Genomic DNA, 24231 nt, shown 5'->3' on the forward strand with positions numbered 1-24231 from the left:
TCGGTCCTTCCTTCCTTCCCTCCCTCCTTCCTTCCTTTCACCCCTTCTTTCCTCCTCCTTCCTTCCCTCCCTCCCTCCTTCCTTCCTTCCTTCCCTTCTTCCCTCCATATGCCTTTCAAGAACAATGAGTCTTTTTTTACTCTGCTTATGAAAGAGCCAGAATCAAGCCCTACGGAAATGTTAGTAAAATTCTGAGATCACCTAAAAATGTTACTGAATTAGTCATAGAAAAAAAAAATCAATTTAGGGCTATGCAGTTAGGATTAGCATAAGCATTCAATGGCACTCAGGTGAGGTCATAAGAGATTGTTGCATCTTCTAAACATTCATTTAGGACAGTGGTTCTCAACCTAGGGGTTAGGACCCCTTTGGGAGTTGAATGACCGTTTCACCGAGGTCGCCAAAAACCATGGGAAAAGACAAATTTCCCATGGCGTTCGGAGCTAAAGCTTCTATTCTGGCGCCTTGGAACATATTTTTTACAATCCAACCAATCAGGTGTTTACAGTGGGGGTGTCCCTCTGACCTGCCTGCCAATCAGCTTAAAGCTCTGTTGGGAGAATTGGCGCTAGACTTATGGTTGGGGGTCACCACAACATGAGGAACTGTTTTAAGGGATCGCGGCATTAGAAAGGTTGAGAACCACTGATAGGCACTTGACCATCCCTGGGTAGTAATGATAAACCTACCTTAGATGGGGAAAGAGCTGGCTTCCTTGATTCTTCCTGAGGTTTCTGTAATGTATTGGAGGCTGCATTGGACATTTTGGGACTGAGGAAAAAAAAGGCAAGAAAATAAGCTTAGATCCTGTCTGTGTCACCCCTTTAAATAGGGATATTGACAAAATTGGATTTGTATGCCGCCCCTCTCCGTATTTAGTTAGTTATTTGGTTATTTAGTTATACTTATAGTTTATAGTTATAGTTTATAATTTATTAGATTTGTATGCCGCCCCTCTCCAAAGACTCGGAGCGGCTCACAACATAACAGTGATACAATACATTACAAATCCAATAGTAAAAATTAAATCAATTTAAAAAACATTAATAACATAGTAAAATCCCTAACTATACAATCATATACATTCAACCTAATCCATCATACAGTAAGGCCGAAAACATAACAAAAAAGGGTGGGAGAAGATGGTAATTATCCCCACGCCTGGCGACAAAGGGGGGTCTTCAGCATTTTACGGAAGGTGAGGAGGGTGGGGGCTGTTTGAATCTCTGGAGGGAGTTAATTCCAGAGGGCCGGGGCCGCCACAGAGAAGGCTCTTCCCCTGGGTCCCCGCCAGCCGACATTGTTTGGTCGACGGGACCTGGAGAAGGCCAACTCTGTGGGACCTAATCAGCCGCTGGGATTCGTGCGGCAGAAGGCGGTCCCGGAGATATTCTTATTTAGTTATTTATTCTTTCAACTTGTAGGCCACCAAACTCCTTGAGGATTCTGGGTGGTGATACAACCTATCCCGAATTATTATTATTACTATTATTATTATTATTATTATTATTATTATTATTATTATTATTATTATTTATTGGATTTGTATGCCGCCCCTCCTGCAGACTCGGGGCGGCTAACAACAATGATAAAAACCAACATGTAACAATCCAATTTAATAAAACAACTAAAAACCCTTATTATAAAAACCAAACATACACAGAAACATACCATACATAACTTGTAATGGCCTAGGGGAAGGAATATCCTAACTCCCCCATGCCTGGCGACAAAGGTGGGTCTTGAGTAATTTGCAAAAGACAAGGAGGGTGGGGGCCGTTCTAATCTCTGTGGGGGGAGTTGATTCCAGAGGGCTGGGGCCACCACAGAGAAGGCTCTTCCGCTGGGGCCCGCCAAACGACATTGTTTGGTCGACGGGACCCAGAGAAGGCCAACTCTGTGGGACCTTATCGGCCGCTGGGATTCGTGCGGTATAATGTATAAAACCTACCCCGAATGTAAGCCCTAGCTTGATTCGCGGGGCCTCGCCCAGGCAATCTCCAGGAGTCAACAATGACTCAAACGCACAAATAAATAAATAAATGCAAGTATCTACAGGGCAACGCCTAATACCACGATGTAGGTATTATAGTGTGCCCACAAACAGGAAGCAGACGCGACTGCACAATGAGAACAAGAACCCCCGAACAATAAACATTTAATAATCTAACCAAATGTATTGACAGTCTTAGGGATGACCAAAAAAAGAGCCTCAGACAATCCATTTATACTTTTCAAAGCATTCCAATTATGTGGGTTTCTGCTTTTCAGGCGGTACCTTAAAGACCTTTTACCTGAAGATTACTTTTCTCTTTCCAACCACGAGAAGAGAAGTAAATATTACTTGAGGGAGAAGCACAGGTCTTAAAAAATAACCCAGCCCTCACCTCAAACAAAAGTGGTATATGCACACCCAAACACACAAACGATCCTGGGCACATTTACAGTATTTCTAGTTTGGAATAAATCTGTAGGAGAAGATACAGTAATACAGATACATTTTTAATGTAATTAGAATAATTAATCTATGGAACAGCTTGCCTCCAGAAGTTGTGAATGCTCCAACACTGGACGTTTTGAAGATGATGTTGGATAGCCATCTGTCTGAAGTGGTAGGGTTTGCTGCCTAAGCAGGGGGTTGGACTAGAAGACCTCCAAGGTCCCTTTCCAACTCTGTTATTCTAGTCCCATGATGGCGAACCTATGGCACAGGTGACACGCGAGCGATTGCCCTAGCTCAGCTCCACTGCACATCTGGGCATCCACCAGCTGATTTTTGGCTTGCACAGAGGCTCTGGGAGGGCATTTGTGGCCTCTAGAGGGCCTTCAGCAAGGCAGGGGAGGTCGTTTTTGCCCTCACCAAGCTCCAAGAAAGTGTCTGGAGCTGGGGAGGATGAAAAATGGGGCCTACGGGGCCCACCAGAAGTCAGGAAATGGGGGAGTGGAGGCGCATGGGAAGTATTGAATATGGGTGTGGGCACACGCACATGTGTGATAGTGTACACGTGCACTATTTTGGCACCTGAGAAATATAAGGTTCACCATCACTGTTCTATTCTATTCAAAATATCCCAGACATAAGAAAGAAAGAAAGAAAGAAAGAAAGAAAGAAAGAAAGAAGAAGAAAGAAAGAGAGTAGGGGAGGGGGGAGGGGAGGGGGAGGGGGGGAGGGGAGGGGAGGGGAGGGGGGAGGGGGAGGGGAGGGGAGGGGGGAGAGGAGGGGAGGGGAGGAGGGGAGGGGAGGGGGGGAGGGGAGGGGAGGGGGGAGGGGAGGGGAGGGGGAGGGGAGGGGAGGGGAGGGGAGGGGAGGGGGAGGGGAGGGGAGGGGAGGGGAGGGGAGGGGAGGGGAGGGGAGGGGAGGGGGAGGGGAGGGGAGGGGAGGGGAGGGGAGGGGAGGGGAGGGGAGGGGAGGGGAGGGGGAGGGGAGGGGAGGGGAGGGGAGGGGAGGGGAGGGGAGGGGAGGGGAGGGGAGGGGAGGGGAGGGGAGGGGGAGGGGAGGGGAGGGGTATTGACAAAATTGAACGGGTTGAAAGACGGGCTACAAGAATGGTGGAAAGTCTTAAGCATAAAACGTATCAGGAAAGACTTCATGAACTCAATCTGTATAGTCTGCAGGACAGAAAGGAAAGTGGGGGGCATGATCGAAACATTTAAATATGTGAAAGGGTTAAATAAGGTTCAGGAGGGAAGTGTTTTTAATAGGCAAGTGAATACAAGAACAAGGGGGCTCAATCTGAGGTTAGTTGGAGAAAGATCAGAAGCAATGTGAGAAAATATTATTTTGCTGAAAGAGTAGTAGATGCTTGGAACAAACTTCCAGCAGACGTAGTTGGTAAATCCACAGTAACTGAATTTAAACATGCCTGGGATAAACATATATCCATCCTCAGATAAAATACAGGAAATAGTATAAGGGCAGACTAGATGGACCATGAGGAATTTTTCTGCCGTCAATCTTCTATGTTTCTGTTTCTAGAGTAGAGTAGAGTAGAGTAGAATTGAATTGAATTGAATTGAATAGAATGGAATAGAATAGAATCCATTACACTGAACTGACAAGATCTGATGCACTTGTAAGAAACCTGATTATGCCGCGAAATTAAAGAACAAATAAAAGACAGGTGCAGGAAATGAATTGAAAATAATTCTAAATTGGCAGTCTGTGGTAAGAAATTATATCAATGGGTTTATATCTGATCACAGATTATTATACCATCAGCAAATTTCATGAGATGTCTAACCTCTGGTTAGATTTGGATTCCTCTTCTTTATCTTGTATGACACCCAACTGTTCAGGTGACACAAAGATCTTTTTGTTGACGTTGTTCACCCAGCTGTTTTTGGTATTTCCCGACTTATTCTGACTCAGTTCAGCTAACATATAAGATAAAGACAAAAAAAAAATAGGAGAACATTAGCTTATGTTTTGTCTAATACACAGAGAGTAGCCAATATACAGTTTGAACATGCAAATTCCTTTTTTTCCCTCCAGTTTCCATATGTGCATCTATGCATATACCTTAAAACATATAAAAAAACATACATAATTATACATTTTTATCCAATGGATCATAAATCAATATCCTATTTTACACCTTTTTTATACTGCTATTATCAGTCAATGCTAATTGCGAATTCCTTCATGAGATAAGGCGTCTTCAGTTTCACAAACTTACTTTTTACAGCTTCTCAGAATCTCCGCAGACAGGGCACTTTTTACTCTGAGGATTTTAACATGAAAATAACAGTTGGCTAGCGCAACCTGGCTGGAACCTCAAACATCATCCGACTTCATTGTACGTTGAAACGCCACCCTGATATACCCATACTCCATCCTTAAATATCTATAGGAGTAGTCAACAATTCCCTAGAGTTACAAACTACAGACTACTTCCTTTTCCCATACAAGTATTCTTGTCTTTTTCTTAATCTAGCAAAGGCTCATAGTCTTCCTCCTCTTCCTCTAAATCAGACCCTACTGCCATTGGCATATCTACCACCTCTGGTGGTCCTTTGCGTTCATCCAGGTCTATTTCTCCCTCACTCTCTGTATCAGCTGGCAATACCACTGGCCTAAGGCAACAAGATGAGCCTGGCTCATCCTTCACAGAATCTATCATTACTAGAGTTGGACGAGGAACACTCTCAACAGTAGGTAGGTAGATTCTCCACTTAGAGAGAGCCACCATTCATGCTGGCTTGGAATTGCATTTGGACATGGGAGCTGAGGTCCAAAACATTTAGAGAGCAATAGGCTGGAGGAAAACTGATCATTAAATTAAGACCATTAAAAGGCCTTTCTCATTTTAATAATAATAATAATAATAATAATAATAATAATAATAATAAGAAGAAGAAGAAGAAGAAGAAGAAGAAGAAGAAGAAGAAGAAGAAGAAGAAGAAGAAGAAGATGATGATTCGGAGAGGGGCGGCATACAAATCTAATTAATAATAGTAATAATAATAATAATAATAATAATAATAATAATAATAAATAATTTATTGTCATTGTCAAAAACAACGAATTGTCATTGGCAACGAAAGTCGTGTGACACCCAGAGACCAGTCCCACCATACATAAAATCAGAATAGGTAAATTTAAAAATAGAATAAAAAATAGAATAAAAAATAGAATAAATGTCCCACCCACTTCAAATTCCCCACCCTGAACCACTCAATCATCTACATGACAAACCGAGTAATATTGTCCAACAGTTCACTGATGGTGACCCCTTTAGTTCATTGTTAAGTGCGAGTATAGCTCTGGGATAAAAACTATTCAGGAAACGTGTGGTCCGAGTTCTAGTTGTTCTGTATCTTCTGCCAAAAGGCAACAGTTCAAAGAGATTGTAAGCAGGATAAGAAGAGTCTTTGAGAATGGTATGCACCTTCCTAGAACAGCGAGATGTGAAGATGTCATCCAGGGCGGGTAGCTGGAGCCCAAGGATGTTCTGGGCAGTTTTAATAATTCTCTGTAGAGCTTTTTTGTTCGCTACAGAGCTGCTCCCATACCAAGCTAGAATGCCGTATGTCAAGACACTCTCAATGGTGCTGCGATAGTAGGACAACAATAGATGCGGAGATAAATTTATCTTCCTGAGCATTCTCAGGAAGTACAGCCTCTTTTGTGCCTTCTTCACAAGCATATTAACATTCATAGTCCATGAGAGGTCTTCTGAGATATAAGTGCCCAGAAATTTGAAACTACCAACTCTCTCCACCTCCTCACCATTTATGTGCAATGGTGAATATACATCTTTCTTCCACCTAAAGTCAATTATCAGTTCTTTAGTTTTTTGGGTGTTAAGTGTAAGATTGTTTTCTTTAACCATAACAAAGTACAGTAGAACCCCGACTTACGAGACTAATTGGTTCCGGAAGGAGGCTCGTAAGTCGGAACGCTCGTATGACGAAACATTGTTTTCCATAGGAAACAATGTAAAGTCAATTAATCCGTGCAACAACAAAAAAACCCGCTGCCGCCGAACGCGGAAGTTAGCGTTTGGCTTCAGGAGACAGCTGCGAAGTGGCGCGCGTGTTTTAAAACGTCGCAGCCGGCCTGGGGGGCTCGGGGGGAAGCCCCCGAGCCCCCCAGGCCGGCTGCGACGTTTTAAAACACCCGCGCCGCTTCGCAGCTGTCTCCTGAAGCCGAACGCGGAAGTTAGCGTTCGGCTTCAGGAGACAGCTGCGAAGCGGCACGCGTGTTTTAAAAGGTTGCAGCCGGCCTGGGGGGCTTGCCAGCACCCCAGCGAGCCCCCCAGGCCGGCTGCAACCTTTTAAAACACGCGGGATACGAGCGCCAAGGAGCTGTCTCCTGAAGCCGAACGCGGAAGTTAGCGTTCGGCTTCAGGAGACAGCTCCTTGGCGCTCGTATCCCGAATGTGAGCTCGGGAGGCGAACAAAAATGTCGCTCCCCTCCCAGCTCTTATCTCGAGTAGCTCGTAAGTAGAGCTGCTCGTATGTCGAGGTTCCACTGTATATTCTTGATTAAAAATCTACCCAAAAAAACCCCCAAAACATTTTCCATTCTACAAAAAACCAATCTTCTCTTTTTTTCCAAGTCAACACATACCTATTGTCAAGGGCTTCCTTCTTATTGATGCCCGGATAATATCGGCTCCGTTTATTTTCTCTCTGTGCCTCTTTGCCTTGGCTTCGTAAAACCACTGCCCGCTCATATTCTTGACTTGGGCATCATCCTTTACTTTTTCAGGTAAATTCCTAGAAAAGTAATGAAAAATATAGTGGTTATTATATCTGGAGGTGGAGGGGGAGGATAAAAAGCTTACTATATTTTTGGAGTATAAGACGCACCTTAGTTTTTTGGGGAAGAAAATAGGGTAAAAAAAATCTGCCTACCAGGTATTCATCTGGCTAGCGTCTTTAGTCTTGTCAGTTTCAGCACATTATTTTATCCCCTGGTTAAGGCTTTAAAAAAATCTTATTCGGAGAGAGTAACAATGAAAGAGCCTGCAAGCCGGTAAGAGCTGGGAAGACCGTTAGCACCTAGTTAGGGCTGGAAAGAAACTTATTCGGAGCAAATAGAGCAATGAAAAAAAGCCTGCAAATATTTAGGGCTGGAAAAACATTTTTCAGACTGAGTAACAATGAAAAAGCCTGCAACGTAAGAGCTGGGAAGATCATTAGGGCTGAAAAAAAAGCTTTGAAAAAAGCTACATTCAGGGTACAAGATGCACCCAAATTTTCAGACTCTTTTAGGGAGGAAAAAGATGAGTCTTATACTCTGAAAAATATAGTACATGTGATTCAGTAGAACTGGAGGATGAATGAATGAATGAATGAATGAATGAATGAATGAATGAATGATCGAATATATATCAATTGTGCCACTGTTGGAACTCTGGAACCATGTCATATGTATCTTTTGAGTGGAGTCCATCATAGCTTTGAACAGTTAATATGCAACTGGTCATTAAGCAAGAATTATCTATAAGTTGTAACCAGAATAAGATAAGTCTGAGAGCAAGCAAATAATATATTTTAACTAATTTTTTAAGTATGTTTCAAGTTCCGGAGCATTCAAATATTTGTTCTTCTCTTTGCCTATCCAATATATTTCCAACGAAGATATTGTTCAACTGGAAATTGCCCAATATGTACCAATAGTATCTTTTCTTTCTACCTGCAGTTATGGAACACCCTTTGAATAAATATGACTGGTCAGAAGACAACATCTCATCACCGGCTCAAGGTTGACTCAGCCTTCCATCCTTGCGAGGTGGGTAAAATGAGGACCCGGATTGTGGGGGCAATATGCTGGCTCTGTTAAAAAGTGCTATTGCTAACATGTTGTAAGCCGCCCTGAGTCTAAGGAGAAGCGCAGCATAAAAATCAAATAAATAAATAAAAAAATAAAAAAATAAAAAAATAAAAAAATAAATAATAATTAATAAATAAATAAATAAATAAATAAATAAAATAAAATAAAATAAAATAAAATAAAATAAAATAAAATAAACATTTCCCCCTGTCAACACAATGCCTATCTTTATGTTCCACTTGTTAATTCTAACCCTAAATCAGTTCTTAGAAGGAGTAGTGGAGAAGCCTAGGTTTTCTGAAAATGCACATCCCTTGTTTGTGAACAATGTTTATTAGTTAGAATTCATATTCACTTTCTTCCTGCTGTTGCTTAATTTCTTTTGAAAGGCAAAATTGCTCTTAGCTTTAAAGGCGCTTTAAGATTAGGTTATTACTGTGCTAAGGGACACTGTGGCTCATTAAGCAAAGTCATTGTGATCCACTTAACATGATTTGCTTAACAAATAACAAGTGCACTAGAGTGCTTCAACCACAACAACACAAGAGCACACAACAGATTTAAACTTAATATTAACCACTCCAAACTTGACTGTAAAAAATATGACTTCAGTAACCGAGTTGTCGAAGCGTGGAACTCATTACCGGACTCCATAGTGTCATCCCCAAACCCCCAACACTTTACCCTTAGATTATCTACGGTTGACCTATCCAGATTCCTAAGAGGTCAGTAAGGGGTGAGTACAAGTGCACTAGAGTGCCTTCCGTTCCCTGTCCTATCGCTCTCCTATATCTCCTATACCTTTCTTCTATTCCTATATCTCTTCTTCTATTCTTTCATTGATATGTTCTATTACTATACCTTCTTTTCTATTATTTCTTAGATATATTTTACTATGAGTATCTCCTCTATAACCTTCATCATGTATTTTACAATGTGTATATAGATATATACCCACTAAAACCCTCACTGTGTATTGGATAAAATAAATAAATAAAAAATAAATAAATAAAAAATAAATAAACTGCAGTGATTCCTGTTAGACTAAACAATTCTGGGCAATATATCATCATACAGTGATACCTCTACCCAAGAACACCTCTACTTATGAACTTTTGTAGATAAAAACCGGTTCGAGATTTTTTTGCCTCTTCTCAAGAACCATTTTCCACTTACAAACCCGAGCCTCTGAAACTGTAACCGGAAAAGGCAGGGAGAAGCCTCCGTGGGGCCTCTCTAGGAATCTCCTGGGAGGAAATAGGGCCGGAAAAGGCAGGGAGAAGCCTCTGTGGGGCCTCTCTAGGAATCTCCTGGGAGGAAACAGGGCTGGAAAAGGCAAGGAGAAGCCTCCGTGGGGCCTCTCTAGGAATCTCCTGGGAGGAAATAGGGCCGGTAAAGATTAGATTAGATTTATTGGATTTATATGCTGACCCTCTCCGTAGACTCGGGGTGGCAGGGAGAAGCCTCCATGGGGCCTCTCTAGGAGTCTCCTGGGAGGAAATAGGGCCGGTAAAGGCAGGGAGAAGCCTCTGTGGGGCCTCTCTAGGAGGAATCTCCTGGGAGGAAACAGGGCCTCCACCTTCCCTGTGCTTTCCCCAATCGCACACATTATTTGCTTTTACATTGATTCCTATGGAAAAAATTGCTTCTTCTTACAAACTTTTCTACTTAAGAACCTGGTCACGGAACGAATTAAGTTCGTAAGTAGGAGTACTACTGTCGTACCATTAAGGTGAAACGTAAGAATGTATTACCATATAAGGTAAAAGGTAGAATATAAGCAAGTCGGAGAGGGGCGGCATACAAATCTAAGTAATAAATAAATAAATAAATAATGCTGAGTCATTGGGTGTGAATTGCAATGTGATTGGGCCAGAGCATTGTAAGATGTAAGTCAACTTCACTATTCCCTTGTTGGTTGTTGTTGGCCTTGCTGGCTTGGTCATTTGCTGTTGATGATGGTGGCTGGCTAGAGCAGTTTGTGCGTGAGTTAGATATTGAATAGAACTGAGATAGTGTTACAAAGAAACCTGAATAGGTTTAGTATCTACTAGAAACCTGGATTGGTTTTGTATCTACTTGTAACCTATATTGGTTGAATATCTACTTGTAAGTAAGCTGAATATAGCTGATGTAAAGTTCCTGTATATAGAAGACTGAAGATCTTTTTCACTGAAGAGTAAACTACTGTTTTATACAAAAGGGTTTTCATTCATTTATCTGGATCATTAATTGCCATAGTATATTCTGGTATCTTATCTGTTCCTCCTGCGTTACTCTGCATACACACACACACACACACACACTTAGAGGGAACATTGGTCAAGGGAAAGGGAGGGTCTTGCCTTCTCTTTCTGCTCAAGATCCCCATGGACAATTGGTGGGCCACTGTGTGACACAGAATGCTGGACTCGATGGACTTTGGCCTGATTCAGCAGGGCTCTTCTTAGGTCCTTAGATTCTTATGAGCCTGGTGAGATCTGAACTGCCAAATTGCAGGCAACTGGCAGTCAACAGAAGCAGCCTGCAGTACCGCAATCTAACCACTGCGCCACCAAGGCTCCTAAGTTTAATGGCTAAATTTCTTCTTTCCTCTTTTAGGAGAAAGAAGCAAAGAAGAAATTTAAAACTCTGGCAACACATCACAGACTGATCCAATAAGAAGCAGGATTAAGATCTCCTGATTTGTACAATTACAGCTCACATGAATTCCCCTTCGCCAATTCTTCAGAACGCAAAAACAAAGTCTGTAACTTTTCTGCTAGCCCTCCGATAATCCCAGGGACTTCTCATGCGTGAAGATTTAGAGCTTATTTTTTTTTACTCTTGCCTTCCTAAAGAATAGGAACCCAGCCCAGCTGAGTAATACCATATGCAAACAGAAAAGTTGACTCCCCTCTCCTTTGCATCCTGTTTGAAGATAAAGTAAAGGTGTCCCCTGTCCAGTTATGTCCAATTCTATGGACTAGGGCACATCTCCATTTCCTAGCCAAAGAAGCCAGCATTGTCCAAAGAAACATCTATGGTCATGTGGAATATGGCGGGGGGACACGGAATGATGTGGTACCAGTACAGTACTGTGGTTACTCGTTTTTCGTGGAGGAGGTGTTTATTTATTATTTATTATTTAGGTTTGTATGCCGCCCCTCTCCACCCGTGAAAAACAAATTTCCGTGAAATAGAGGAAATATATTTTTTTATGTATTTCTGCCGTCAGGCATGGGGGAATTGAGACATCTCCCTCGGGCCTATACAGTTTATGCATGGTATGTTTGTGTGTATGTTTGCTTTTAATAAGGGTATTTTAGTGTTTTAAATTACAGTGACACCTCATCTTACAAACGCCTCATCATACAAACTTTTCAAGATACAAACCCTGGGTTTAAGATTTTTTTGCCTCTTCTTACAAACTATTTTCACCTTACAAACCCACCGCCACCGGTGGGAGGCCCCACCTCCACGCTTCTGTTGCCAGCGAAGCACCCGTTTTTGCACTGCTAGGATTCCCCTGAGGCTCCCCTCCATGGGAAACCCCACCTCCGGACTTCCATGTTTTTGTGATGCTTCAGGGGAATCCCAGCAGCGCAAAAACAGCGCAAAAGCTGGCAACGGAAGTCCAGAGGTGGGGTTTCCCAGCGAGGGGAGCCTCAGTGAAATAGCAGCATTACAAAAACACAGAGGTCTGGAGGTGGAGTTTCGAGGACTTTGGGAGCTTCAGGGGAATCCCAGCAGCGCAAAAATGGGCGCTTTGGCTGGCAAAAGGGGTGAATTTTGGGCTTGCACGCATTAATTGCTTTTCCATTGATTCCTGTGGGAAACATTGTTTCATCTTACAAACTTTTCACCTTAAGAAACTGGTCCCGGAACCAATTAAGTCTGTAAGACAAGGTATCACTGTATTAGATTTGTGAATATTGTTTGACATTGTTTTTATTGTTGTTGTGAGCCGCCCCGAGTCTGCGGAGAGGGGCGGCATACAAATCTAATTAATAATAATAATAATAGTAGTAGTAGTAGTAATAATAATAATAATAATAATAATAATAATAACGACTTTTAAAACCCACCCTTTGTATTAAACAGTCATTCTATAATGTTTCTCAGCTGGAACTACATGTGATATCCTACCAGTTTCTTTAATAGAGTACAGTAGTACTGTAGAAGAATTTTATGAACTTTTAATGGATTTAAAATTTTCAATGGATTTAATGAATTTAAACCCCCTTTGAAAACCCGTGAAGTAGCGAATCCACGAAAGATGAACCGCGAAGTAGCGAGGGATTACTGTAGTGGGTTCCTACCGGAACGATAGAGGACGGCGCACCGAAAGTAAAAGTTGAGTTCTGAGGGCGATTTTGGGTCTCTGGTGTGCGCATGTTTGCATCCCGGTGAGATTTTGCTTCTGTGCATGCGCAGGAAGAAAAATGTCGCAAGGGGACACACTCACAAGATTTCTGCACATGTGTGGAAGCAAAAAAAAATCTCTGAAATCTCTCTTGGGCGCGTGTCCCCTTGCAAGATTTTGTTACCTGCACATGCACAAAAGCAAAATCTCGCTGGGGCGCGTGCGCATGCACGCCAGAGACCTGAAGCTGCGCACGCAGCGCGCCAGTAGCAGCAGTAAGTGCAATCTGCCCCGAGTGGTACCTATTTATCTACTTGCATTTGCATGCTTTCAAACTGCTAGCTGGGTAGGAGCTGGGCAAGAATGGGAGCTCACCTTGTCCCATGGCATGGGCCTCAAATCTGAGCTGTCGGTTTGACAGACGTCAACTGCTGAGCCATCAAACCTAGGAAGGAGCAGTTATGAAGAAAATGCCACCAGGCCTTATGCTACTTCCTGACCTTGCTGAGTGAGGCAGATGGATCGCTTTAAAATTAATACGGATAGAGACAGACAAAGAGACATGGTAGATTTTGGATTAAGGAACGAAGGGAGGGAGGAAGGGAAGGGGAGGGGAGGGGAGGAAAGGAGGAAGGAAAGGGAAGGAAAGGAGGAAGGAAAGGAAAGGAAAGAAAAGAAAAGGAGGAAGGAAAGGAAAGGAGAGTGGATGAAGGAATGAAAGGAAAGGAAAGGAAAGGAGGAAGGAAAGGAAAGGAAGAAGGAAATGAAAGGAGGAAGGAAAGGAATGGAAAGAAGGAAAGGAAAGGAGGAAGGAAAGGAAAAGAAGAAGGAAAGGAAAGAAGGAAAGGAAAGGAAAATAGAGTGGATGAAGGGAAGGGAGGGGAAGGAAAGGAAAGGAAAGGAAAATGTTTAGGTAGGTGTAGAGGGAGGGAGGAAGGGAAGGGGAGGGGAGGAAAGGAGGAAGGAAAGGAGGATGGAAAGGAAAGGAAAGGAGGAAGGAAAGGAGAGTGGATGAAGGAAAGGAAAGGAGAGTGGATGAAGGAAAGGAAAGGAGAGTGGATGAAGGAATGAAAGGAAAGGAAAGGAAAGGAGGAAGGAAAGGAAAGGAAGAAGGAAAGGAAGAAGGAAAGGAAAGGAGGAAGGGAAGGGAAGGAAAGGAGGAAGGAAAGGAAAAGAAAGGAAAGGAAAGGAGGAAGGAAAGGAAAGAAGGAAAGAAGGAAAGGAAAGGAAAGGAGGAAGGAAGGAAAGGAAAATAGAGTGGATGAAGGGAAGGGAAGGGAGGGGAAGGAAAGGAAAGGAAAATGTTTAGGTAGGTATAGAGGGAAGGAGGTAGAAAGATGGATGGATGGGTACATGGGTGGGTAGCAGTGGTAAGTTCTAAATAATTTTGCTACAATTTGCATGTGCACTTGCGCACATACACAACACTTCTGCCCATGCACAAAAGCATCCCGGACAGGTGGGGAGAACCTCCTGCTGCTGCTACCAGTTCTAAGAACTGGTCCAAACTGGGAGCAACCCACCCCTGGTAGGTAAGTAAGTAGGTAGGTAGGTAAGATGAGAATAACAGAGAGAGACAGACAGACAGGGAGTCCAAAATCAAAACCCACCGCTGACCCACAGATATATATTGAGAGCTGCGCATCAACCACATCATTGATCTTTTCAATGTCCATGCTCAGATAAGGCAACTTGCAGACTTTAAAGCAGAAAAAGTAAAACACAGAAAAACACACACACCCATGTGCTATTGCCACCAAAGAAAACCTAGGAAAACAACAGAGGGTGTTTTTCTAGTGTAAAACACAGCCACAACTTTTCACTTTCTCAGACTGCATGGTGCCATGGTGGCCTTGGTGGTAAGAGTCCAAAAAGCGCCAGATTATTTTTAACCTCTCCTAAAACCCATCGTGTATCCACATGCTGTCATTACATCCACAAACCAAGTATGAGTATTCCACAAACCCACTGGCTGGATTTACAAGTTGTTCCCTGTTTTCATCGCTGAGCGGAGTGGGACTTCTGGCCCGAGGTTTATTAGATCTTGCACAAGGGCTAAAATGCAGTGAGCTATGTGGCTGTTCACTCCTCTTTCAGCAAAAAGGTCGTAAGAACGGAATGCAGACAAAATGCCAAGGCCAGATTAGATCTCAAGTAAGGAAAACTCTTAAAACCACAAGTCAAAAGAAAAACAAGGAAGAAAAGACGCCGTAGACTTTGGCTGGAGACCAAACTTTCGTAGAAATCGAATTCTACGTTAGAGGTCCTCGAGAATAGGGCTCCCTAACCACTGAAGGCCTGCTACCGGAAAGAGTAAAGTGCTCCATTCCTCTATCTTTCATCTATGTATCTATGTACCTATCTATCTATCTATCTACCTACCTACCTACCTACCTAATCTCTCTCTCTCTCTCTATTTATCTATCTATCTATCTAATCTCTCTCTCTCTCTCTCTCTCTATCTATCTCTATCAGTCTCTCTCTATTTATTTATCTATCTATCTCTATCTCTCTCTCTATCTCTCTATCTATCTATCTCTCTCTCTATCTTATCTATCTATCTATCTATCTATCTAATCTCTCTCTCTGTCTCTCTCTGTCTCTCTCTCTCTCTCTCTCTAACTATCAATCTACCTACCTACCTACCTAATCTATCTATCTATCTACCTATCTATCTTATCTATCTATCTATCTATCTATCTATCTAATATCTCTCTCTCTATGTCTCTCTCTCTCTCTCTCTCTATCTATCTATCTATCTAACTATCAATCTACCTACCTACCTAATCTATCTATCTACCTATCTAATCTATCTATCTATCTATCTATCTATCTATCTATCTATCTATCTACCTATATATCTATATATCTATCTACCTATATATCTATATATCTATCTACCTATCTAATCAATCAATCTATCTACCTACCTACCTACCCACCCACCTTCCCTGACATTTCCCTGTAACTTGCGATCTAGTTAAGCTGCGGTCGTAGGTCACGCTAAATAGCTAAGCCAGAGAGAAATATCGGTAGCTGAGGAAGCAAGTTGTTGCCGCAATTATGCTCATTTGTGTTTGACTCTGTAGGGTGGAATTATTTGAGGCCTTTCCTTACCTGACCCTCTCCTCTTCGGCCTTCTTTAAGTCTGCATCCCGCTGCAACACTTTCAAAATCGACTCCTGCTCTTCATCGGTGAGGAAGCTCAAATCGATCATCTTGTTGGCTTCCAGCCAAGAAGGAAAAAAATAAATCCAAAAATCTTCGCCAGCAAAGCCAGAACTTGTCGGTTTGTGAAGAGCAAACACCGTTTTCTTTCAAAAAGAAAAAGGGAAAAAACAAAAATCTAAATTCTGTTGCAGGGTTTGGGCGAGCGGTATGTGGATAGCCAAGAGTCTCTTGAGTGGAGTTGGCCTTCTTGGATGATGGTCATCGTACTACAGATGTTACGTGGTCGGCGTTTATATCAAGAAGGTCTTCATCTGCAGGAAGAGAAGAGAGGAAAAGAAATATTCAATTCTGGTAGAAGAAATTATTATTATTATTATTATTATTATTATTATTATTATTATTATTATTATTATTTATTAGATTTGTATGCATGGGAGGGAGGGAGGAGGTCAAATCGATATGGTGAGATTCAGTAATGGGTTCTTGCTGGTATGGGCCACTCTATAGAGTGGTACCCTGTTTCCCCGAAAATAAGACGTACCCCGAAAGTAAGGCATGTCAGAGATTTTGCAGAATTTGCTAATATAAGGCACCCCCTGAAAATAAGGCGGAGTCAAGTTTACATACGGTATGGTGGAAAAACATACAGTACCATTCAAAGCTGTTCATAGCGGTACCGTAATAATGTGGCATCCCCTGCTGGCCCCTTCCATCGGTTTTTACCGTCCAGTACAGCAGACACAGTCTGCTGCTGTCTCACCGCCATTACAGTCTCCACTACAGTGCGTAGACTGTAGTTCCTCTGGTGGCCGGAAGCTGCAATAGCGGGAGTATACTGTTGTACCATATAAGTGCCGTCGTTTGTGTGTGTGGGTGCCATACTGATAGGTACCATACCATAATCAGTGTACTGTACGGTACACTTTCTTGGGAGGTGTCAGCTTTTCTGCCTGTGAATTTGTCTTATTTGAAAAATATAAGTCACCCCCCAAAAATAAGACGTAGCACAACTTTTGGAGCAAAAATTAATATAAGACAGTGTCTTATTTTCGGGGAAACACGGTAGCGAATATGGAGATGCACAGACAGCTCTGTGTGACCGGCGGGCGAGCACGCGCACAGGAGACATTTGGCTTCAGCAAATGCAGGAAGTCCTCATGTGAGGACGCTTCTTGGTGAGAAAGTTTGCCAATTTTTGGTGGTTTTTTGCATGTGCGGAAGCAGAGAAACTGCCAAGAATTGATGAAATCTCGCTCCTGTGAGCATCCTCACACAAAATGTGGCTTTTTGCACTTGTGCCGAAAGTCAAATCACCTGAGAGGATGCTCGTGCAAGATATTTCACCAATTTGGGGCATTTTTTTGGTTTCACGCATGCGCCAAAGCAAAGAAACTGCCGAGAATTGGTGAAATCTCACTCTTGTGAGCATCTTCACATGAAACCTGGCTCTCTGCGCTAGTTGCCAGAAGCCAAATCCCTTCTGAGGATGCTCGTGCAAGAGAGATTTCACCAATTTTTCCCAGGGTTTTGCTTCCGCGCATGTGCAGAAACAAAGAAACTGCCGAGAATTGGTGAAATCTCGCTTGCACTCGAGTGTCCAAACATGTGCATCCTCACACGAAATTTGGTTTTTTGCGCTTGCACAGGAAACTAAATCTCCTGTGAGGATGCTCGTGCAAGAGAGATTTCATTCATTTTTAGCGGGTTTTTGCTTCCGCGAATGCAAAGAAACTGCTGAGAATTGGTGAAATCTTGTTCATGTGAGCGTCCTTACACATAATTTGGCTTCCTGGACATGCGTAGAAACTGGATCTTGCACTGACAGTGTGTACCCGACCACCGGAAACGTACACGCCTTCGCCGATTACTTGGAGCACCCAGGGAGCGCTGGCGACGATGAACACTTGCCTGGTGAGATTCACAGGTGGGTTCCTACCGGTTCGCTAGAACCAGTAGTGGGAATTTCCTCCAACTCCCCAAACCAGCAGTAAAGGCCAGCTGGACATGCCTCCGAACCAGCCCTACCGCTTGAAATCTGTCCACCGGAGTCAAATTTATGGGAAAATAACCCTCTACGCATAGTTTGTTCCAAGCATGGAGTAGAATGTCTAAACTCTCAGCCCACAGGCTGGATGAGTCACATGCTGGCCACGCCCACTGGTAGTTGGAACAGAGTTCTTTTCAGGTGGGGAGGAGGAGTAGAATGTCTAACTCCTTAGCATCAGAGCATGTTAATAATAGTATAAGAAGCCCGCCAAAAATGGGTGAAATGCACAGACGAGCATGCATGCAAAAAGGGAACTTCTAGCGTGACTCCGAACTGGTAACGAAGGTTAAGTAACCATAAAGAATCTTGGATAAGGAGGGAAGTGTTTTTAATAGGAAAGTGAACACAAGGACAAGGGGGCACAATCTGAGGTTAGTTGGGGAAAAGATCAGAAGCAACATGAGAAAATATTATTTTACTGAAAGAGTCGTAGATGCTTGGAACAAACTTCCAGCAGACGTGGTTGGTCAATCCACAGTAACTGAATTTAAACATGCCTGAGATAAACATACAGTCATACCTTGTCTTACGAACCTAATTGGTTCCAGGGGGAGGTTCGTAAGACGAAAGGTTCGTAAGATTTACCTTCGAAAGGTTTGCCGAACCTCCGGGTTCGGGAGGCTGCTGGGAAGCCCCGCAGCCCGGCTGTCACCTTTTAAAACAGCCGGGGGGCTTCCCAGCAGCCTCCCGAACGCCGAACCCGGAAGTTCGGGTTTGGCGTTCGTAAGACGAAAAAAGTTCGTAAGAAGAGGCAAAAATTTTCTGAACCCCGGGTTCGTATCTCGGGTTGTTCATAAGACGAGGGGTTCGTATCTTGAGGTACCACTGTATCTCCACCCTAAGATAAAATACAGGAAATAGTATAAGGGCAGACTAGATGGACCAGGAGGTCTTTTTCTGCCGTCAATCTTCTATGTTTCTATGTTTGGATGAGAAGCAAAACATTTTCCAAGAAAAACCAGAAAATCCAGTTAGCTGCCTCTTGAAAAAAAGCACCTTTGGGAGAACAGACTGTACAGAATGCAGTTTAGCACAATGAGTAATCAGTACAGAAAGAGGGGGGGAAATACCGCAAAGTATGCATCTACATATGGGAAAATGAATACAGTGGTACCTCTACTTACGAACTTAATTCATTCCGTGACTAGGTTCTTAAGTAGAAAAGTTAGTAAGAAGAAGCAATTTTTCCCACAGGAATCGATGTAAAAGCCAATAAGGTGTGCGATTGGGTAAACCACAGGGAGGGTGGAGGCCCTGTTTCCTCCCAGGAGATTCCTAGAGAGGCCCCACGGAGGCTTATTCCCACCTTTTCTGGCCTTGTTCCTCCCAGGAGATTCCTATAGAGGCCCCACGGAGGCTTCTCCCCGCCTTTTCCAGCCCTGTTTCCTCCCAGGAGATTCCTAGAGAGGCCCCACGGAGGCTTTTCCCCGCCTTTTCCGGCCCTGTTTCCTCCAAGGAGATTCCTAGAGAGCCCCCCCCCCATACACACACTCACACACACTTTTGGCATCCAAGCTAAAATGTTTTGCCCTCGCTGGTATACCATATTAAAGCAGGATAAATTGTTAATGTTTGCCTTGATATGATTCATACTATTTTTTTTAAATCCATGAGTTCCTTTCGCTTTTGTACATTCCAGAGCAAAATCTCACAATTTGCGTCAAAATTGGGTGGTGTCCTTCCACGATCGGGGAATGAAAAATTATTTCAAAGAATATCGAAGCCCCCGCCCTCTCAAGTCTCAGCCAGTATGTACATTTTATATATTTATTATTAATTGGATGTATATTTTTCAATATGACCATTAAGAAGAAAGTAATGTCACCTCAAAGGCGAACAAAGTTACGATGACAGTCAGCTCTTACAAGACCACAGGCTACTTTATGACATTAAAGCATCTGAAAGAGTAAATTGTCATCCGTAAAACTTCCTCCGTAATAACCTCTTAAGTCTTTGAATTGCCGCAGGATTCTTTACTGTTTATGCTGCAATCCCTTAATATGGCTGATCCTCGGGGGGAAATATATATATATATTGGTTGCCACCCTGAAAATGTACAGGGTAGACTTGCATTCTATTTATTCTGAGTGGAATGAAAAATTATCAGAAGCATGGTAACATTTATAAATAACACAACACAGAATTTGTGTTGTGAGCTCCCCCTTTCATAGACCACATCCTTACGACCTACCGCAAGGCTGAGAGCACAGATAGCTCAGCTATTAGTATGTACACTGTTAGCACATTCTACTTTTTCTTAACACAATTAAGAAAAAGCAGAATGTGTCCCAAATTCCATTTTTCATTGGTTCTCCATTTCCTTCTAGTTTTTAGTATTATGTAGATTATGTATACCAGTGTTTCCCAACCTTGGCAACTTGAAGATATTTTGACTTCAACTCCCAGAATTCCCCAGCCAGCGAATGCTGGCTGAGGAATTCTGGGAGTTGAAGTCCAGATATCTTCAAGTTGCCAAGGTTGGGAAACACTGATGTATAGTACAGTGGCACATCTACTTAAGAACGCCTCTACTTAAGGACTTTTCTAGATAAGAACCGTGTGTTCAAGATTTTTTTGCCTCTTCTTAAGAACCATTTTCTACTTAAGAATCCGAACCCTGAAAAATTTCCCAGGAAATCTGAGAGCAGTACAAAGGCCCGGCCAGTTTCCTGCCATTCCCCCTGGGTTTCTCTCTCTGGCGCAGTGTATGGGAGGTATATTGGAAGTGTATGCTCCTCCTCACAACCTTAGAGTCCCTCTTTTTTTTTTAAGCCTTAAAGTTTTTGATTTTTTTGATTCCCCTCATAGAAACATAGAAGTCTAATGGCAGAAAAAGACCTCATGGTCCATCTAGTCTGCCCTTATACTATTTCCTGTATTTTATCTTACAATGGATATAAGTTTATCCCAGGCATGTTTAAATTCAGTTACTGTGGATTTACCAACCACGTCTGCTGGAAGTTTGTTTCAAGGATCTACTACTCTTTCAGTGAAATAATATTTTCTCATGTTGCTTCTGATCTTTCCTCCAACTAACCTCAGATTGTGTCCCCTTGTTCTTGTGTACACTTTCCTATTAAAAACACTTCCCTCCTGAACCTTATTTAACCCTTTAACATATTTAAATGTTTCCATCATGTCCCCCATTTTCCTTCTGTCCTCCAGACTATACAGATGGAGTTCATGAAGTCTTTCCTGATACGTTTTATGCTTAAGACCTTCCACCATTCTTGTAACCCGTCTTTGGACCCGTTCAATTTTGTCAATATCTTTTTGTAGGTGAGGTAAACACTAAGGTCACTCTAGTCAACTCATTATTTTGTTAAAGCAGAATCCAGCTCCCAATTGGTTTGGGTGTGCCCAATTAGTGTTCAAGTTACCCCTGTCTGTGCTGGAATTTTAAATGCATTAACTTCCACAGCCCACTAATTGGTGTTGAATATTTCTCCGGTCTGTAAATAATATTTTGTACTGGAAAGAATGGCAGGAAACTGGGTTGGCAGTTGAACAAGTCAAAGCAGATAAGACATAAGAGACATAAGAGGGGGAAGGAAACCATGAGATTCTGGTCAACTGACACCCTTAAGACCGACTAATGGCTGAATAACTATATAAGAAACCCTCATTTGTTTATAAAGTACTATAGCTAGATATGGCAATAGCGTTTAGATTTATAAACTGCTTCACAGTGCTTTACACCCCTCTCTAAGTGGTATATAAGTCTAATAAATAATAATAATAAGAATAAGAATAATAAATAACAATAATAATAATATTGCCCCCAACATCAGCGACCGATTAGGTCCCACAGAGTTGGCCTTCTCCGGGTCCCGTCAACTAAACAATGTTGTTTGGCAGGGCCCAGGGGAAGAGCCTCCTCTGTGGCGGCCCCGACCCTCTGGAACCAGCTCCCCCCAGAGATTAGAACAGCCCCCACCCTCCTGGCCTTTCCTAAGCTGCTTAAAACCCACCTCTGCCGTCAGGCATGGGGGAACTGAGATAACTTCCCCAGGCCTATACTGTTTATGTATGGTATGTTGTGTGTATGTTTTCTTAAATTATGGGGTTTTAGTTTTAATTATTAGATTTGTATTGTACATTGTTTTTCTATTACTGTTGTGAGCCGCCCTGAGTCTACGGAGAGGGGTGGCATGCAAATTTAATAAATAAGTAAATAAGTAAATAAGTAAATAAGTAAATAAGTAAATAAGTAAATAAGTAAATAAGTAAATAAGTACCGGTAAATAAGTAAATAAGTAAATAAGTAAATAAGTAAACAAACAAACAAACAAACAATCTGTGTCCTCATTTTACCGATCTTGGAGGGATGGAAGGCTGAGTCAACCTTGAGCCGGTGGCAAGATTCGATCTCGCCACTGGCTGGCTGCCGGTGACCAGCAGAAGTAGCTGGCAGTACTGCACTCTAACCACTGTGCCACCGAGGCTCTTCCATGCTTCGCTACAAAACGGAACTCCTTAGCATGGAGTAGAATGTCTAAACTCTCAGCCCACAGGCTAGATGAGTCACATGCTGGCCACGCCCATTGGTAGTTGGAACAGAGTTCTTTTCAGGTGGGGAGGAGGAGTAGAATGTCTAACTCCCTAGCATCAGAGCATGTTAATAATAATATAAGAAATAACTAATGACACATAAATCAACACATGGGATGGCCATGTTGGAGAAAAGGGTCGTGCATAAGTGCGCCAGAGTGCCTTCCGTCCCCTGTCCTAATGTTTCTTTTTTACTAGTATCATGTATATAATACTAGTATCATGTATATAATATTGTTATACCTTTGTATAGCACCAATATGTACTTGACAAAACAAACAAATAAATAAATGCAATGTATTTTTTTCCAAAAATGGTTTAAAAATGATGAACATGTACATACCCACGCAAAATAAGCTTGCAACAATTTATTGCGATATAAATTTTGACAGATTTCTTTTAGGATCATAAAAAAAGGAAACTTTTACTAACTTTCTCAGTTTTAGGGGTTTTTAAATTGTTTTTAAAACTTGACAGTAGAGTAAACCGGCCAACGTGGGCAATTTATTCAGCCTCAAAAATATATTGTGGTCTAGAACACATCTGTATGTTTGCTGCTGTATAATTAGGGTATGAATATAAATCTGACAAACACAGAGAAAACTAAATTATAGTTGGTGAGCATGTTGAATTTGGTTTACAATATTGGTCTGCAATATTTTTCCCTCATTGTTCTTTGATATTGCAGTTCAAAATTTGGAACTTTTTGATTTACAGTCTTCTAAATTATGGCCTACAGAAAATGGTTCATATATAACCTTTAAAAAAAAAACCCTAACTTGTAGATGTTGGCAATCTCAGATTAAAACCTTCACGCATACTAGATCCTGGGTGGCAGGCAAACCTTGTAGTTCAAAAAACATACAGGTTGTCCTTGAATTACAACTCCCCCATTTAGCACTCCAATGTAACATCTCCTGGTCTCCTGTTCAAATGTACTTCTGAAAAAAATCTCCTATGGATGACAGAGAGAGGTGGCATGCCTTGGTGTCATCGATGGACAGGGAAAAAGAATTTATCCGGTTTTAGTGAGTTTGCAACTTACAATGTCTTGCCAAGTGCTTCAGAAAGTCAACTGGTCATTATTTTAGAGGCTTCAACCACAACAACACAAGAGCACATAACAGATTCAAGTTTAATATTAACAGCTCCAAACTTGACTGTAAAATATATGACTTCAGTAATTGAGTTGTTGAAGTGTGGAACTCATTACCTGACTCTGTAGTATCATCCCCTAACCCCCAACATTCATTCATTCATTCATTCATTCATTCATTCATTCATTTATTTATTGGATTTGTATGCTGCCCCTCTCCGTAGACTCGGGGCGGCTAACAACAGTAATAAAAAACAGCATGTAAATCCAATACTAAAATAACTAAAAAACCCTTATTGTAAAACCAAACATCCATACAAACAAACATACCATGCATGAATTGTAAAGGCCTAGGGGGAAAGAATATCTCAGTTCCCCCATGCCTGATGGCAGAGGTGGGTTTTAAGGAGCTTATGAAAGGCGAGGCGGGTGAGGGCAATTCTAATCTCCGGGGGGAGTTGGTTCCAGAGGGCCGGGGCTGCAACAGAGAAGGCTCTTCCCCTGGGCCCTGCCAAATGACATTGTTTTGTTGACGGGACCCGGAGAAGGCCCACTCTGTGGGACCTAACCGGTTGCTGGGATTTGTACGGCAGAAGGCGGTCTCGTAGATACCCTGGTCTGGTGCCATGAAGGGCTTTATAAGTGATGACCAACACTTTGAATTGTGACCGGAAACTGATCAGCAACCAATGCAGACTGCAGTTGGTGTTACATAGGCATTTTTGGGAAAGCCCATAATT

General features: G+C 42.3%; 1 protein-coding gene across 7 annotated transcripts in view; it reads right to left on the bottom strand.

Annotated features, from left to right (window-relative positions):
- Nucleotides 1-24231, bottom strand: part of SYTL2 (synaptotagmin like 2) — an 84153-nt gene that overhangs the window by 39966 nt on the left and 19956 nt on the right. For all 7 annotated transcript variants that reach the window (XM_070749567.1, XM_070749565.1, XM_070749562.1 and 4 more), the window contains exons 2-5: nucleotides 15744-16108; nucleotides 7073-7221; nucleotides 4242-4374; nucleotides 690-771 (exon numbers count right to left, since the gene is read on the bottom strand). In XM_070749567.1, coding sequence (XP_070605668.1) covers nucleotides 690-771; nucleotides 4242-4374; nucleotides 7073-7221; nucleotides 15744-15844 — 465 coding nt within the window. In that variant the 5' untranslated portion in view covers nucleotides 15845-16108. The remainder of the gene's footprint in view (nucleotides 1-689; nucleotides 772-4241; nucleotides 4375-7072; nucleotides 7222-15743; nucleotides 16109-24231) is intronic.

This window comes from Erythrolamprus reginae, chromosome 4, assembly GCF_031021105.1.
Source record: "Erythrolamprus reginae isolate rEryReg1 chromosome 4, rEryReg1.hap1, whole genome shotgun sequence".
NCBI classification, from domain to species: Eukaryota; Metazoa; Chordata; class Lepidosauria; order Squamata; family Dipsadidae; genus Erythrolamprus; species Erythrolamprus reginae.